Genomic DNA, 19,208 nt, shown 5'->3' on the forward strand with positions numbered 1-19,208 from the left:
CATGCCAACTGCTAGACTCTTGGCTAATTACTTCACGAATTAACCTACCATCTCTCTGGCCTTCTGAAACCTAAAGGCCTGGAAAGCCTAGAGTTTCTTGGGTAAGAAGTGGAGCCCATTTTGTGCCTGACTGTATGATTTGCTGAGCCTTGGCCAGCTGACCTATGCTGGCCAGGTTGCACCTTTCGTTTATTGTATAAATACCTAATTATCTGTTTTCTCCACCAAATCGAGGGACCCCCCCATCTCTTGCTTGCACCAGGTCTTCACATCTAGGCTGTAGATACGATGGAACACTGGTTACTTGCTGCCTCCACCACTCTAGAGTTAGCTCCTTTTAACCTCATGAACCCTGACCCCTTGTTTACAGAGTGGATGCACACAGTGAGTGCAGTGAGGGGCAGGCTAAGCCAGCAGGGGCCTCCCTTTGTCATCCACCAAAAGCCAGATCAACATGTCACTGCTGGGTCCTTCTGACTTGCCTCACACCTTAACCTGCAGGTACAGGAGACCACACTGAAGTGATTTCACTTTTAATTATTTTTTCTACAAGGGGACTTAAATGACTCTTGTAGGCAATGTGACAGTGCAACGGTGATTCCTGTAGGGTGTCATTCTGTACCCATCCTGGTAGCTGCAAATGAGACCTGACAGCTGCACCCCTCTAACTCCTGGGATAGCACCTAAAACTGCTGCGTTTTCCAAAGGTTCATGAGGGTCAGTAGGAGGAGGTCACTGGCCATTTTCAGGATGGAATTACAGTGCTATTGTAGAGAAGGGAGGCAACCAAGATTCTCATCGTCCGTTCATCATGCGGTCTTAACAGATATCAATCTGAAAAATGTCAATAGTACTAAACGCTCTATGGACTCTACAGAGAACTGTGAAGGGTGGTTGTTTCCCTAGCGTGGACCACAAAGGAAAGGACGAAGCGCGGTTACCTTATTGATATCCCACAGAACCAGTTTGGTGTTTAGTTTGGCAAATTCGAAGGCGGTCAGTCTTCCAATCCCATGACCAGCTCCGGTGATCAGAACGATCTCTCCAGCGACGGATTTTTTCTTCTTGGGAATCAAACGCTTGATGAAAGACTCAATGCAGAAGACGATAAGCAGAGGCAGCAGCAGGATCAGGTCAAGAAGGTACTTCATCCTTTCTGTAGCCCGGCGTTCTTGTTCCGGGTCCTAAACTACCTCTCGAGTCCGTCACGCACAAAGTAAAAGCTTGGGCAAGGCAGAGTTCCCCTATTAAAGAGAAACAAACAACTCAAAAACCATTCCTTCCGCGGGGCCGGGCTTCAGAAGGGTTTTTGCCATTGGCTCGGATTGCAGTCAGAGCAAAGGCTCGCTGGCTTGGCAATCTGGGAGGGACGAAGTTCAGAGGCAAGCCCTTGGGCGGTGCGACCCTGATAGCGTTCACGGACTTCCTCCTAGGAAGGCTAGTTACCGCACGCTTGGAGAAATCTCCTCCCTCCCTGCCGCAGACCTCGGGAGAGGTCGTTACGCCGCGCAGTTAAAGGGCGAATGGCCGTGCTAGCAGCTCTCAGGATGTAGTGGACAGTCGCCTGTTACTGCATAAGGGTTGCAAAAATGTGGAGCCACTCCTCAAACGACCAGGAAGCAAGGAAGGGGATTTTTGGGGAAAGGAAGAGTAGCAAGAGGGGGGATGGGAGGACGGCTATGGGGGAGGGGCGGGTTAGAACAAATCATGGCACGTTTGTGTGTAAAAGTCACAAGCCCATTTCTTTGCACGCTAGCCAAAAATTAATAACAAAACAAACAACCCTTCAGACAAAACAGCACAAGGGGGAAAAGCAAGTCATTCTGTTCCTGGTTTAGAAATGACTCTACATCGCGTTTTAATTTGAATTGAGCACGATTTCTGGAGGGCAGAGGAGATTGTATCCTCCCTAGGCAGCATCAAGTTTTAGGAAAGGGAGTAAACCCATTTCCCCAGGGAGGAGCCGTGTAGCCAGGCAACCCGTTCCTACTTGGCCTCAGAGAATCTGGAAATAAGAAGCAAAACATATATTCAAGGATGGTGGGCGGTTTGCCCGCAGGTAAGCCCACCACTTTTGCTCATGGTGAACGTGTAAGGCAGATGAGGATTCTGGGTTTCCTAGAGCTGAAGTTACTGTGAACCTATCTCTACATCATCTCCCCCGCCGTTCCCCCCCCTCCCCCCACACACACACTTTTGAGACAGAGTATCTCTCTTGTAGCTCTGGCTGGCCTGGAACACTCTCTTCCCCAAGTTGTTTTGAGGCAGTGTCTCATTTAGCGGTAGGAACAAGCTAACAGTCTGTCTGTTGAGTGGGTGACTCTCTCACGCTTAATAAAGGTTCCCAACAGCTAGTTCTCAGTTTATGAACAGTAAATGTTAGCTGTTGACTTTTCTCCTGTGACACTGGGGATGTGGCTTGCTTGCTTGTCATCTTACTGTCACCTGTTATCCCAATATAATTATCTCTCTCTTTGCTACTTCTGTTAGGTGTTACTTGTAACTTTAGGGAACAAACTTTTAATTTTTCCTTCCTCTTCTAACAACTATAGGCTACAGATGTTGGAGGAGAAAGAAAACATCCCAGTCCTCCCCAGGAGTACAATAGATTATTTCTCTGCTGCTGGTGAAAGGAGCCAATTTAAACCAGATTAAATTATAATAAAGGCAAGCTTACTGGGGACCAAGGCCAGGGAATTCACCATGAGAAAAAGGAGTAGGAGAGAGAGAGAGAGAGAGAGAGAGAGAGAGAGAGAGAGAGAGAGAGAGAGAGAGAGAGAGAGAACATGTCCAAAGAGAGAAGAGGAAAAGAAGAGAGAGACCAAAATGTCTGGATTACATAGAGAGGAGCCTCTGGGGGAAGGGCAGTCAGGCCTCTGAGCTGGAAAATTCAAGAGTGGGGAAAGGGAGTGCTGGAGAACCTGGAGGTTCTAATTCCCAGTTTCTGCCGTGGGTAGGCTTACTCCCCCACCAGCAGGACTGGTCAGATTTACTTCCTGTCTTGATGCCATTGCTTTTGTTTCCTCCACCAGTTCATTTTGAAAACTGAAAGTCAACAAGCCACGTTTACATTCTCGTGAATCAAAAGTGGCTGTCCTCAGCGGGGCTGCATTTAGAGGGTTGGCTGCCTGGGACAGAGCACTGCAGAGGAAAGGCGTGCCACCCTGAAGTGATGAACTGTGTAGACCCACTGGACTTTAGATCTGAAGCAGCCTGGTGTTGAGTCAATCTCCTTATCATGGGTTAGGATTTGGGCTTTCGCAGGACACAGTGGCACTCACATATGATCCCAGTATCTGGAGGTGGAGGTGAAGGTGGATCCAAAGTTCCACGCTCACCTGTATATGTGAGCGATATGTAATAGACCTTGTTAGCAGGGCACAGTGGCCTGCTTCTTTAAGCCCAACACTTGGGAGGCAGAGGCAGGAGCATCTCTGTGAGTTTGAAGTCAGCCTGGTCTACATAGTGGGTTCTAAGACAGCCAGGGCTACGTAGAGAGAATTTGTCTCCAAACAAACAAACAAACAAATAAACGAACAAGCAAAACAAAAGCAGAAATATCCAAATAAATAAAATACAACTAAAGGACATTGTGTCACTTTCTTGTTGGATGAATTTGAATTTGACAAAGCATTGTGTCTCGTTTCTTCACTCTTAAAAATGAGGGTATTAACAGCTACCTCATAGGCTTCAGGAAGATTAAAAGGCATTAATAAAACATTTAGAATAATGATAAATTTTAAGTGCCTTTTAAATTTTGAGAGGATAGAAACTATAATCCCCTGAGGAGTAAATGAGGTAAGATTAGGAATATTTCAAATACTATTCGTCACAGAGACAGCATTGAGCGTTGTCTTTTTTTTTTTAAAGCCATTTTATGATTTGATGTGTATAAGCATTTATGATTTGACGTGTATAAGCGTTTTGCTTACGTGGATGTATGAGCACCACATGCATACCTGACACCCGCTAAAGTCAGAAGAGGGTGTAACCCTGGAACCAGAGTTCCGAGGTGACTGTGAACCACCATGTGGGTGCTGGGGACAGAGCTGGAGGTTCTCTGTCAGAGCAGCAAATGCTCTTAACCAACTCCCTCACTCCCCGAATTCGTCCTAGGAGGTTTAATTAAGTTAGGACAAGAGGGTCTGGTTTCTCAGCCTCACTCACCATTAGCCCTAAGGCTTTATTGTGAGGAGCCCACCCAGAGCCCAGCCGGCAATCTCAGGCTCCCCAAAAAGGTGGATAAATGCTAACATTATCAAGGCACATTGTCCCGACTTCCAGTTCCTCCTCCTCCATAGGGCAGCGCCTCAGACTAACTATTGACACCTTTTGATGAGCCACCCTTGGTGGCTCAGGAGCACTCACGCACTGAGTTTGAGGTCCAGAGAGGCTCAGGGGTTGCTTCAGTCTTGGAGAACTGCCCTGCCTAAAACAAAGCAAACTGACCATTGGAATAGGAGCAGAGGGACAGAGGGGAAAATGCAGGGCAGGAATTTCTTATCATACCCTAGGGCTAGGAATGGCTGTAGAAACCGCACACAGGAGCAAACACCAGCCTCCTCCAAGAGGTCCTGCGGGCCATGCTGCAGGGGCACTGCCCTTTGCTTCCCCTTGGGATTTTCCCAGCTCTCCTATAGAGAGAATCAACAATTGTCCTTTTGGAGGGGCTGTAGAAAGGATAAAGACACTGAACATTTTTTGTTTGTGAGATCTCAGTTCCAGGAGATCTGACATCATCTGGCCCCTACAGACATTGTGCACACGGTGCACAGACAAACAGGCAGGCAAAATACTCATAAAGACTTTTTAAAAAATTACTTGTTTTAGCTATAACAAAGCTAACTAAAGAAACTCCAGCCAATGAAACTATACTAATATTTCAACCTAGCATTTTAAAATTTGTGCACCAACATCTACTAAGTTGGAGAATCAGTTTTATTGCCAAATTATTTTTATAAGGTTATACTGATATTTAAAAATCAAATATGCTGATAGAATCCTTGTAGCAAGTACCCCAGGGTATTGATTGGTAAGTTCTACTGCAACCTGTATCTTAGTTTTTATAAAGAGAGGTGGGGTCTAAGATAGAACTTACATATACACCTGTTACGGTGTTACTGAGAATAGTTTCTGGGGCTAGATAGCTGGAGGTTCAATCTTTGTTCAACTAACTACTATCTGTGGCCCAAGGCAAGTTTTATTACTATTTTGTTTTTGCTTCCTCATAAATGAAAGGAGGATAATTATAGTATTATCTTAATTGTCATGAATAAATGAGACATTTACATAATGCTCAGAGTAGGGCTTGTTACAAGACAAACTGTGCTCATGTGACCAACAGCCTCCTTCCAGCTGGGTCTGTGTGAATTACCCCAGGACTTGTACCCTAGTACAACAGCCATTTGATAGTTCAGTAATCATTTTAGGGTGAGGATCTAGCTGAGGTACAGCCTGGCTGTATAGTTTCCCTTTCAGGAGAGCAGTAGGCTGCTTCCCTGAGTGTTGCAGGGTCTCAGCTGTTCGTGGTATGAGCAGTTTTCCCCATAATCTATATACAGTGCATTTCCACTCTGGGAAACTCTTTGAGAATCATACTCTGGCAAATCTGAGGAAAACTCCCCAGTCTTTGTCTTCACACCTGATCACACCTTAGCTCTTGGTGTGGTGACAACAGCAGAGAAGGAGGCTACAGAGCACACCTTTTCACTCCTCTTCAGCTGTTTTAATTTTACAGCGTAATTACGGGATTGTATTCAATGTGTTTGAGTGTGTGTGTATACATGTGTGTATGCTCATGTGGGCACTGGTACATGCATATGTACAAGGATACAAATATGTGTGCACTCAGGTGAAGGCCAGAGGTCAACTAACCTCAAATGTTCCTGAGAAGTGTTGTCCATCTTCGTTTTTGACATAGTCTCTGGAACTGGCCCCAGGAAGCCTCCTGTCCCAGCTTCCTCAGCACTGAGATTCAAACATGCACCACCAGCTTTTTATGTTAATTTTGGGGATTGAATTCTGGTCCTCACACTGAATGTGGTGAGCGCTTTGAAGGGTGACTGTACATCTTGACAGCTAGGCAATGGATAAGTTGTGGTAGCTCTTAGAGAAGAGTCAAGTTGTCATTCCTCAGGTTCTTTTAAAATGCAGAACACTGTCATTAACCTGGACTATGAGTCCTGACACGGTGTTCTATGTTCTAAAGATAAAATCTGAGAAAGGATGGCCACATAACTTTACACGTCAATCATTTTGAAGACTAACTCAGCCACAGAGTAATTTCAGAAAGCTATGATAGTCAGTTCCTAAGTATGGGAATACTTCAGAAGGACATCCATTGAGAAAAGTAAACTCCTGATCGATTCTAAAGTAGTGAGGCCAGCACTGGATTAGATAAAGATCAAGTGTGATGTGGATTTAGATCTAGATGTCTTATTTGAGAATGTCACAACTCCTGGTGTCCGAAGTATACATTTTTATTCTTATCTTTATTATTTTCAGTACTGGGTCAAACTATGGACCTGAGCACGTTAGGGAAGCACTCCACTACTAAGACCACCATCTAGCCAAAATGAAACCATTCTTAACTAAAAACATTGGAAGGGATGAGCATCTATGCTTCTTAGTAAGTCAACTTCTTACTTAACAAGATAATAAGGGGACCAAGGGTTTTTAGATCTAGATGTCTACCTTCCCAGCGTAGTGTGGGATGGTGTCCTTTATTAACTATACATAGCATTAATCACTGTGCTTCATACACTTCCTCTTTCCTGCTCCTGTTGTCACCTTAGCACTGAGCTACCTGAGGTTCACTAGTCCTTACATTTTCAAAGATCACCTTTGTTTTTTTTGTAGCCTTCTAAGCCCCTAAAGATTTATCTGCTTGATTTCCCCGAGGGCTTTAGGAAACTGTGAGAACCCTTGGTCCCCTTATTATCATCACTGCTAAGTAAGAAGTTGACTTACTGGTGTTAGCTATCTACCAGTGATAATCTGTAATAACTCTTGGGAGTTCACTGTTCTTTGATACATTGGGGGAGAAGGAAGCTCACTCTCTGGGTGAAAACTGATGAAAACATTACATAGTATTATGCATTAGAGGCTAATCTATGCTGGAAAGTGTAAATAAGATAAAAAAAAATTAGAGCCTTCCTCCCCTTCCTTTTATCTGGTTTTATTATCCATGCTTTTATTCATGACCTTGAGTCTCCCAACTACTATACTGATCTCTAGTTCAGCTTGGAGTCCTCCATGCTCAGCACCCCAAGCCCTCTACCTTATCCACTTGACTGAACATACTAAATTCTCTTGCTTGTCTGTCTTTCTCTAATGAAGACTCGCTTCCACTTTTCCGACTCCTGACTTCTTCCTCTCTGATCTCCTGAGTCCTCCCGGGTTGGTTCTAACGTGTTTTGAGGTTCCTGCCATTCTGTCATATGCCATGCCTGCAGCAAGCTGAACCCTCTGCAAACAAACCCCTCAATCACTGCTGATGGGAGATCCCCAGGCTTCTGGAGGAACTGCTGTCACTCTTTAAACTATCTATGCTACTTTTCCCACCCTCCCTTTCATCTTATGACATCATGGCCTATGATGAAAGTAGGACCGATCACATGAAGCGTTCCCATTCCATCACCACACCTGAGTCCTAAGAACTGTCTCTTCCTTTGTTGCCATGGAGAGGTGATCTGGCTTCACCCCCACCCCACCACCAATAGGCATCTCTCATCTCTTCCAGCCTTCTGCAGTTGTTCCCTCTTCTTGATAGAGTTGGGTTTTAAACAGCAAGGAGAGACAGCCTTCCTTCAGAGCCCAAGGGTTCAGTTGTCAGAGAGGAAACACTTTATGGCAGTATCTGGCATTTGAGGGCCTGTGAACTGGTAAAAGATTGTTTGGGAAAAAAGAAAATTTTTTTTATAATAGAAAAATGTGACTCTTAGAGGCAGGACTGAAGGTACACACACAACTGTTGTATGGGAGTGAGGGCTGGGTCCTAGTTTGCCTTTCTGCTGCTATGATAAAACATTCAGCAAAAAGCACTGGGGGAGGAGATATTTACTGATTTTACAGAATTTGGAAGAACATTTGTAGACTCCTTCATTAGGTAATAAATGTTATTTTAGTAACTTCATGGACCACGGTCACTTGAGTTTCCATGGTTGGGGACTGATAATCCACTAGGGCTATGTAATAGGCCTGGAGTTGGTTTCCAAATAGTGAATCTGGGCTATAAAATTCATAGTTGTTCTCCAGAGCCTCAGGGCCTCCTACTCTTAATCTTCACTGGAAGATGCCACTTTTTTTGAAAAAAAAAAAAAGGGTTTATTTATTTATGTAATGTATATAAGTACACTGTAGCTGTCTTCAGACACACCAGAAGAGGGTATCAGATCCCATTACAGATGGTTGTGAGCCACCATGCAGTTGCTGGGATTTGAACTCAGGACCTCTGGAAAAGCAGTCAGTGCTCTTAACCACTGAAGCCCCATCTCTCTAGCCCCATCATTCTGTCTCTCATCCCCTTCATAGATAAGTTCTGGGGCAAAACCACATCCTTCAGCACAGGCTAGATTGATTTACAACACTGTGTTCCTCTGGATTTTATTCAAAAGTAAAATTGTTTTGAGATAATAAATGTGCCAAAGCCATTTTCCCAATCGTTGTCTCTCTACGTATGATATTCAAAACCCAAAGAGGCCATGATGTCACCTATTCTCAGTAGGACACGACAGAAATAGCATCAACATGCATCTTACCTTCAAGGGACACCTCGGATTGTTGGGCATCTATACACTTCATAGATGTCACAGATGTTTGGATTCCACTGGGGTTTAATGTCTCATTAATGCATCCAGATCAGAAGCTGTTTGCTATACCACTGAGCCCATGCACTCTGATGCTATCACCATAATGAGCCAGAAGCCTGCTCTGCAGAATGTCACTTGATGTAAGGTCCCTGTGAGCTCTACTGGTGGAAGAGTTGAAAGGGTCACAGGGAATGTGTCCCTGCCCTGTTTCCTTTGAAAGGAAACCACTTGCTACTCTTTAAAATGATTAAGATTGGAGGGAAAGTGTGAACCAGGTCAGCAATTATACAGAGTGCCGCAGCTGTAGTAACACTGGTATCACAGTGGAAGAGCTTCTAAGATTGAGGCAGCTGTCTGATTAATTCTGTGAGTCTGTCTACTAGCACCCACAATATGCCTCTGATCTGGCAAGTGGGACCAGATACAATGAGAGTTTGATGAAGAAGACTTCCCTATGCTACAGAATCCCTTGATAGTGGTGCTGCTCTTGGCAGCACCGTGAGAATACCTTTGACTCACTTGGCCCTTCTCTCCCCAGTGGCCCTTCTGAGCTCGGGTATGGAAGTATTCCTATCCCTAATTTCTATTGGTGATCAAGGAAATAACTATAGGATGGACTCAAAGAGCCAAAAGATCCACTGTGCCTTGAATGTAGCCAAGATTCCATGTATCACCTAGTGTGGGTGAATTTCTAGCAGAGAGGTCATTATAGCAATTCACTTTTCCTGATATGAGTATCAGAGCAAATATTGCATCAAAGAGCCCTAGTAAAGTCTGGCTGTTACCTTTGCCTTGTATACAGTTGCTCTGTTGAATAGTCATAAACAGGTTTGAAAAAGGGCTGGAGGAATGTGTTATCTGTATTTTTGTGCTGTCAGTTTAGTACTCTCCTTTGATCAGTGACTCTGGATCAAAGTTCATAGTGACAAACTGGGCAAAAGGTCATGATTATCTACTATGACTACTGATGGCAAGTCTCTCCTTCCCTTCTCTCTGCCTCTCCTTCTCTCTTTAATTCAAGTTATACCCATACATGTCTTAGGAATCTTTAGTGTCATGGTCAAGGTTCTCTGTGGGTTGGTAATCATTCTCCTTTAGGCTTGTTGTCCTTTGTGGCATTTATGCTCACCTTGCCTCTGTGGTGCTGGCCATTTTAAGTCTTTTTTGCTCCTCTAGCAGAAGGAAGCACAATTCCATGGCAGCATCTCAGCAGGATCTTGGCTATCAAGCTGTAGAAGACACTAGGGTCTTCCTAACTTTTTGCTTCACAGGAAGAGTCTGAGATCCTCTGGACCTTCTTAGAGGACACAGTGGACTCTTTCATCTCATATACAAACTCACTCTAATGTACCCATGTCCCCAAGCATGCTGACAATTTTTCCAAATGCTAAGACAAGGCTAACATTTTAATATCATTTCTGCAGGCTCTCAGGGCAAAGTTTAACAGAGGCCTTCCAGCAATATTCTGAAAACAACTCCAAGGGTTTGTAGAACCTAGAGTCACAAGGGGATGCTGCCAGGTCAATAGCATCTCCCTATCTATCATTTCTGCAGTTACATTTTGCTTCTACTTTTTTTTTTGCCTACTTGGGTGATGTGATGTGCGTGGTATGTATGCTTGTGTGATATGTGTGCATGCGTGTGTGTGTGTGTGTGTGTGTGTGTGTGTGTGTGTGTGTGTAGAGGCCAATAGTGTCTTCCTTGACTGATCCCTCTCTATTTACTAAGGTAGGTTCTCTCAGTGTACCTGAGCTTCCCTATTCAGCTAGTTAGATAACCAGTCTGCCTGTCTCTGCTCCATAAGCACGGTGATTATAGGTGGCCTGCTTTATGCAGGAGTTGAGGACTTGAACTCCTGTTTGAAGCTTGTGCAACAAGCCACCTGCCCACCCTTACATTTCCTTTCTGGATTCCGTTCCTTGTTTTTATGCTTCCTCCTGACTTACTGCTTTTTCATTCCAAAGCCACCCTTCTCTACCTGATTCATGAAAACTCCCGATTCCTTTACATCTTTTTTTTTTTTTCCTCTGCTAGCTACGCTCACGGTTAAGTTATGAGAGGAACAACACCAACAATGAAAGCCTAACCAACCAACCAGAAAAAGAGAAAGAAAAAAGAATTCCTGATCCTGACTTCTCTGTGCAGGTGTGTGAGGCTACCTGTTTTCTGCAGTGCACAGCAGCCAGCAGCCAGCAGCCAGAAGCTAGTGACATTTACTGTTAACTCTGGGGAAGAAGCCACTCTCTGAACAGATTTTTCTGGCAACTTAGATGTATAGTCTCCATAAGACACAGGTGGGTAATCTTGAGACATTTCAGTGAGTGGACAAAGATGATTGGTCTGTCATTCAGTAAACCAAGGCCACGCCCTCTTCAAGCAGGCCTCTATCTCAGCCTGTAAAGAAAGGCTCTTCAAGACTTGGGCATTCTGTCCCTGTCCTATCAGACTCTGTACAAGCCTGCTGTGCCTCTCTTCTTAAAAACCTCCATTTCTCAGTAGCCAATTCTGCATCTTGCTAGTTCCCTTTTAGAATTAGTAATTCATTTTGTTGGACTTGACCTGTCCTGGAAGTTCTAGGTTCTTTTCTTCTACCCTAAACATACCCATCCCAGCCCTTGAGATCTTGCCCTTTTTTTACTCGGACCCACTTTGACACTTAGGAAAAGTGCATTCATCTTTGAACTTCAACTACCTTTAGAACTAAACATTAGGCCTGCACTTTAGTTCAATGTACTACATGTTGAGTATATAAGGTGTTTAAATGGTGATAAAAACCTCAAAAATTTGGTATATTTTGGGGTTGTTGATTGACTGAACCATTTCTAAGCCAGTCAACTTTACTCCTTAGCCTAATGACTTCTCCGATCATTGGAGAGCCAATGCCACCCACAGAAGTGGGGTTTGGTAGGGATTTTACTACTGCACTCTCTCCGTTATCATTTCTCCATTTAATCATCTGCCACGAAGTCTACACGCTGAGTCAGAATCCTACCCTGGACAGCTCATTGTCAGGCAATTCTCATATCAAGTCACAGCTCAGATGTCAGAAAAGCAGAGCCCAAGACACTTGTGGGGGTCTTTTGAGGTGATTCTAGGTTTGAATGGTTCTAGGGCGATGAAAGCAGGAGCTGTGAAACAGTGGAAAGTCAAAGCCAAGGACTGCAGAGTTGTGCTGATCACGCATGATGATGTAGGAGGTTGAGACTTGTGATTCTGATGAGTCATTTATACTCTGTCACTTCGTACTTTCCAGAAGGGCAGATGGCCTCTAGTATAATCATACTGGGTCCCTGTAGGGTGTATCTTACAACCCTGGCATCAGAAAGTCCCTATGGCAGATAGAGATGGTATCCAGGTGAGTTTGGTGTGTTCTAAGTTTAGACACGAGCAGAACTGATTGTGGCAGCAATTACTGGATGCAATTGATAAGAGAACATGTGATAAGAGAACATGGTTGACATAGCGATCAAGGAGGAGAGTGTTGTAAAGTGAAGTTTTAAAACTAAGCCAAGGCCAGAGTATGCAAGATCTTACAAGCTATAGTAATTTGATTTCATTTTAAAAAATTGTGTGTATATTGCTGTGTGCATGTGGAGGACAACTCTGTGCAGCTGGTTTTCCTTCCACCTTTACATAGGCTCTGGAGATTGAAATCCGATTATCAGGGTCATGTGGCAAGCACTTTTCGAGCTCTTATATGAATTCTAAGTACATCTGAAATCATTGAGGGGGCGGGTGTGGGGGTCGGAAAGATGGTTCAGCTGTTTCTCAGATCCTTACGGTGACTCACGGCTCTAGTTCCAGGGGATTTGCTGTCCTCTTCTGGCTTCCATGGGCACTGCATGTACCTGGTGCACTTACATACACGGAAGACAAGTAGAAATGATCACAGGAGAGCAAGAAAAAGCTGTTATGGGTTTGAACAGAGAGACTGAGGTTTGAAGAGTGAAAATGAATCTAAGCAATAGGATTTGCTAATGTCTTACATGTGGAAATTAGACAACAGGAGTCTTCCAGGATAATTCTTGGGTATTCACATAGGTTTATACTACACGTGGCTTGTGGCTTCATTTAACTGCACATACTCAAAATAACTGAAGTGGTCCCAGTCTTTTTTGAAATACATCTTGCTGTTTAGACCCAGCTGCCCTCAATATCATGATCCTCTTGCTTCAGACTTGTGGTTGCTGGAAACACAGGCACATGTTCCGAGCCTGGCTTTATCACTTAGTTTTTAGTTGATCTTAATGTATCGATGGGAATTTCCTTATGGAGCACACACTACAGGGAACACAATTATTATAAACAAAATTCATGCATATTTGTTTCCAACTAGCTGCTTAAATAAGTTTATTTCATGTAAAAATGTTGATGAAAAACCTTGAAAAGTACTTATTTTCAACGACAAAAGCACATTTCCTGAAATCTCTTTCTTGCAACACATAGCAACACACTGTAAACATGAACGAGTCTGTCTTGTTGAACAGCGACTCTGAGATAAACCAAAGCTGTTTGTTTGTTTAGTTGCAGAGTGTTTCTTGGGCTCTCTGAACATCCTTGATGTGTCCCACCTCAGAATGCTGTGTAACTGAGAAAATGCTTGTTTCTTGGCATGGTAGACTAAGGATTCGCTTTTTGGTTTCTGCATTGCTTAAGTATATACAAATAGTATATACTTATTAAAATTTATTCTACTCAACTATGAATGCTGGAGACAATGTTGTATGATATGCTGCAGTGCAAGTTAGAAAAACTGAGGGGGAGGGTACTCTACAAGCACACACTGTATTGGTTAGGAAGACTCTGGGGGAGGGTACCCTACAGGCACACACTGTTGGTTAGGAAGACTCTGGGGGAGGGTACCCTACAGGCACACACTATTGGTTAGGAAGACTCTGGGGGAGGGTACCCTACAGGCACACACTATTGGTTAGTTAGACTCTGGAGGAGGGAACCCTACAGGCAGGCACACACTATTGGGTAGGAAGACTCTGGGGGAGGGTACCCTACAGGCACACACTGTTGGTTAGGAAGATTCTGGGGGAGGGTACCCTACAGGCACACACTATTGGTTAGTTAGACTCTGGGGGAGGGAACCCTACAGGCAGGCACACACTATTGGGTAGGAAGACTCTGGGGGAGGGTACCCTACAGGCACACACTATTGGTTAGGAAGACTCTGGGGGAGGGTACCCCACAGGCACACACTGTATTGGTTAGAAAGACTCTGAGGAAAGGGGTATTGTATAGCCACATTGTACTTGCAATGTACTGACAAGAATAATCTTGCAGCTGCCCTACTAGATTCCTTTTTTATTAGTAGCACCTTTATTATTTATTTTTATGTATGGATGTTTTGCCTGAATGCATGCCTATGCACCATGTACCTATCTGGTGCCCTAGGAGGTCAGATGGTGGCTTTGGATCCCTCCAGACTGGAGTTACAGATAGCTGTCTGTGACTATGGGGTGCTGGGGAATGGAACTCGGCTCCTCCAGAAAAGGAACCAGTTCTCTTAACCTCAGTCCTCTCTCCGGCAATGTCCTAGCAGATTCTTTAAGGAACAGAGGGAAAGAGGGAACTCATTTTTCTGAGCACTTAATGTGCTGCATCTTTTGCAGCACAAGCGGTTCAAGGCTTTTTTCTATAGTATGTCCAGTGATTGTTACTCTTCCTTAAGGTCTCACATCAAGTGTTGCTTCTTAGAGCCAACCTTCCCAGCCATTATGGCTCTCTCATCATCACCCCCATCCCCACTAAAGCAGCATGACTCTTTAGTTAGGACACATGTCATACTTGAGGCTTGGTATTTATTCGTGTGACTAAGATTTTCTTTTTAAACCACTGTCTATCCCCTCACTAACCCTCTGGTTTGTAAGGACAGCCTGATTACTAATGTGACTGATTTTGTTCCGTTTATATCTATACTATCTGCTACAGTGCTTAATTTAGTTAGGAATTGAAGGTTATAGTTATTCAGATCTAAATTTGAATCATGGTATAGTAAGCGCAAACACTATCCCCCAATGTACTAGGCTTAAATTCCCCGAACCTTTAAATATTAACTGATGGAAGTCAGAGCTTTCACGAGTGTGACTAAGGATGTTGATTTGGGGCTGGAGAGATGGCTCACTGGTTAAGAGCACTGTCTGCTCTTTCAGAGGTCCTGAGTTCAATTCCCAGCAACCACATGGTGGCTCACAACTATCTGTAATGACATCTGAGGCCCCCTTCTGGTGTGTCTAAAGACAGCTACAGTGTACTCATATATAATAAATCTTAAAAAAAAAAAAAAAAAGGATGTTGAGATTGAGATGGGCTTGTTACCCTGGATTGCAGGATGGAAAAGGCAGAAGAAGCAGGGACTGGAGTCATGTGACCACAAGCCATGGAATGCTCGTAGTTACAAGGACCTAGAGACTTTCCTGTAGAGCCTCCTGAGAATGAGGGCCTGCTGCCATCTTGAATTTGGAATGATGAAACTGATTACTGAGTTTTAGAATTGTGAGAGAATACATTTCACACTCAGATTACTGATTTGTTATGGCTACGAAAGAAAATGAACACTCCGGCCCTTTTCAAACTATTAGATGTGCTGAACGAACCTGGACAAGTTACCTAAGTACAACTTGGTGCTGAGTCTGTATCCTTCCCTCCTGCTCCCCACATTCCCCACAGGGAAAACCACAGCTGAAGCCCTCGAGAATGAGGTAGCATGGACGCGGCATGGTCGTTTGTAGAGATGATTGGAAGTGCTTGAAAGGCAAAGTTACTGGGACTTTCATCAGGCATTTTATGAACTGTCAGGCTTGGTTCTCAGAGCTCCACTGTGTGGACTGTCACAGCTCCTCACTTCACAGGTGGAGAAGCAGACACAGGGAGGTTAAACAGTTTGCTCAAATTGTGTAATCAAAATGAATAATACCACGGGAGTAATTTTTTGAAATATTCTAGATGAGTTTTTAAAATATTCTCATATCTCACTGCCTGATGCACTCTCTCCATTGAAATAATAGTTTTAGTGTTTCAGAGGGGAAGAAAGATATGAATTAGAACAAAGGCTTGACTGTCAAATGGGATTTTCAAATTTCTAGCACAGGATTAATCTTGAAAGCCAAGCTTTGTTAATTGAGAATTTAAAAAAATTCTTTCATCTCCCATTAACTCACCAAAAAGCAGAACCTGTGGGCTGAAGCTAAAGAACACAGGAGCAAGAGGAAAGTTTTCACTAGTGGGGGTGAAGGGGGAAGCATCTGACCTGGTTGATGATGCTAGAGGGAAGTGAGAGTGAGTGACGCATCAAGAAAGCAGTCATCATTCCCAGGAGGACCATGTTTAAGTCTGGCTCCCAGACTGTGGTGCTACTGAGAACCTCTGGGCGGCAGGCCTGTTGGAAGATGGTTTGGACATTGCCCTTCAAGGGGTATTAGGACCTTGGCCCTGGTCCCTTCTTGTTTCACATCCTGGCCACAAAGTGACCAGCTTGTTTGTACTCTGCAAGCCCAAGAGTAACAGGGCCAACCAGCCATGGGGAACCATGTCCCCAACTAGACCGTCCTGCATGTTCATGTCTCTCATCGAGATCATGGAAAACTGACTATCAGGTACTCAGCCCCGCCATGATAATTTCTGTTTATCCAGTTTCAATTTCTGTTTTTCTTGACTGCACCTACTATGAAGCTCTAACTGGCCTAGACCCAGCTGGCCTTGAACTCAGATCACCTGCCTCTGCTTCTGGCTCTTCGTGGATTAAAAGCAACACTGCCACTCCCAGCCACTTCTCTAGTTTGTGAAGACTAAATCTGTGGGTCTTAGTGGCTTTTACAGCATGAGCATCTAGAAAAACCTCACTAGATGTTTCACTCTCATGTGACATGTCTGCCATACATACATACATACATACACACACACACATACATACATACATATATATGATCTCCAACCATAATTTAGCCAAGTAGAAATTTGTAATTTGTTTTCCTCTGTTCTTCTTGAAGGTTGTCCAGGCTTGAGAGTTCCTTCTTATTATACCTTACTCAGCACAGCTTCTGACAGGGTAGAGCTGCCCCTTTCCCAGCAGGGATAAGCAGGGACATAGAAAGTACTTGTGAAGCAAGTCAGACCCCCCTCTCTCACCATGGAAACCTCAAGTTTTCACAAGATCCACACAGCAAATTTACACCTTAATCTCACTGACCACAGAGGGCCACGGGGCAGCAGGGAGTGTAGGAAAGATGACGTTTTACTGTAGGTATTTTCCACGTGAACCACAGCTGGGAAGTCCTTGGTGTCCACCCAGGTTTCCCTCTTAGCCTCTCTGCAGATTTTAACCCGTTTACAATGCTTCACTGTGCCCACCTTCCTCTTGTTAACAAGCAAGCTCTTTCCTACCCCAGAGTGGATGGCTCTTAGATGGCCTGTTCTTCTCCCAGCTTGTCCAGTGGCTAGCCACTTCATATCCTTCCATCTCTGCTAACCGTTTCGGTCTCAGGAAAGCTTCAGACACTTCTTTTACAGTGGAAAGTGATCCTTTCTCAATCAGTAACTTTCACCCACAGGAGAATATCTATTCCTTTGTAGGGCCCCCCTCAGCTCGCCCCTTCTCCTCTGGCTGATCCTTCCTTTCTTTTCTCTTCTCCTTTCTTGAGGCAGCATAGCCTCTGGATTGTGTTATGTGGTTCGAGGATGATCTTGGGTTTCTGATCTCCTGCTTCCTGCTTGAGCATTATAAGATGATCACCAGGAATCTCCAGGGCTTTGTGCACTCTAATAACTTAGCTACATGTCTGGCCCCTGAGCACTTCCCCTAGTCTGATGTTACTACTTGTTACTGTTCATTCCCCTCTAGGAGACGGCTTTGTGATACAGGGTCTCTCTATATAGCCCTGGCTGTTCTGGAACTCCCCATGTAGGCCAGGCTGGCCTCGAACTTGCAGAGGTACATCTGTCTCTGCCTCTGGAGTGCTGGAGTGCCACCATGCCCGGCTTGGTATTTATTTTTTAAATACAGTTTTTTTCTTTTTTAGATAAATTTTCTATGTGGCCAGGCTGGCTTTGAACTTCTGATCCCTCTGCCCCAGCTTCCTGAGAGCTGGAATTTACATTCATAAGCTACTAGGGATCTGCTTTCAAATGCACATTGAATTGATGTTACTAGAAAAAGTCACAACTACATTAATATTCTATAGGGCTGGTTAACTGCTTAGGAATCAATCACTGTGAAGAGTTGAAATTACAGGTCCAGAGTCAAATTATCTTGGGTTATCTATCTAAATAGCTATTTATTGCCTTCCGTGTGACTATTACATAGACCCCATTTTAATGCATAAACAGACTCTATTCCAAAGATCAGATAACATCTGAGGGCTTAATTAGAGGATTTCACTAATTTGCTGTAACCTGTTTCCATTCATGTATTTAAAATGTCTTAATTTAGGACTCTGTTCTTTTGCTACTGAAACTTAACCTTGTTACCGCTAGGAACATGATATTTGGGGTAATCTAAATCTGTGTTCCTGGGGCCAGAGGAATTCTTATTTTGCTCCAGAAGAAACTAAGACCTTTTGCAGTGACAACTATGCTTTTTTTTTTTAACGTCAACAATTCATTAAGAAAAATGCTATCTGAAAGAGCGGCCAACGATAAATGATGCCTGGGCTACAGAGATGGCTCAGCAGTTAAGAGCACTGGCTTGCTTCTCTTCCAGAGGACCTGGGTTCAAATCCTAGCAGCTATACGATGGTGCACAGCTAGCTGCCTGTAGCTCCAGTCCTCTTCTGGACTATGTGGGAACTAACGACCTGGGGTGCCCAGAAATTCAGGCAAATCCCCTATACACTTAAAAGTAAATACATCTTGGAGAAAAAAAAAAGCTTGTATAAGGATATTAGTCAAAGTCACAAGGAAAGAGTTTACTGGATACACTGCTTTAAGAAAGCCTACATTATGAACTGGATTCAGAAAATTTGAAAGCCAGGGGATAATGCTGAAGGATCTAAGATGTTCATGGGTGTGCTGACGGCTATGACTGGGACATATGGGTTCTTAATTGTTATTTGTTCAGAGGAGAAATAAACGCGTCTCTCAGGACAGGAGCCTGAGGTGATGTATCTTCCTGAGTGCTCTTACCTCAAAGAAATGCCTGTCACATCTCCAGGAAACTGTGGGGTGGTAGGCTTGCGGCCCAAAGTGCAGAGAAATAAAAGGTATAATATTTATTTTGTAGGTAGTTACCTATCAGTAACCAGGTTTGGGCTAGGGGTGGGAGAAAATTTAGGTTTTTCTAAACGGGTATTTTAAGGGTAGCATAGTCTGGAAAGCAATGCCCTAAAGTATTGTAACCCGTTACGGCAGAGTCGTTTCTTCTTTGTTTCTTCTTGCTGTCCCATCCCAAGAGTG

The 19,208-nt window shown here is 43.9% G+C and overlaps 1 protein-coding gene across 1 annotated transcript in view; it reads right to left on the bottom strand.

Moving 5' to 3' along the window:
* LOC116912448 (estradiol 17-beta-dehydrogenase 11) overlaps positions 1 to 1,505 on the bottom strand; it is a 32,018-nt gene extending 30,513 nt beyond the window's left edge. The window contains exon 1 of the mRNA XM_032916517.1: positions 942 to 1,505. Within this exon, the coding sequence (XP_032772408.1) occupies positions 942 to 1,151 (210 nt within the window). The 5' untranslated portion in view covers positions 1,152 to 1,505. The remainder of the gene's footprint in view (positions 1 to 941) is intronic.
* Between the last annotated feature and the right edge of the window lie 17,703 nt (positions 1,506 to 19,208).

The sequence above is a fragment of the Rattus rattus genome, chromosome 11, assembly GCF_011064425.1.
Source record: "Rattus rattus isolate New Zealand chromosome 11, Rrattus_CSIRO_v1, whole genome shotgun sequence".
Taxonomy (NCBI): Eukaryota; Metazoa; Chordata; class Mammalia; order Rodentia; family Muridae; genus Rattus; species Rattus rattus.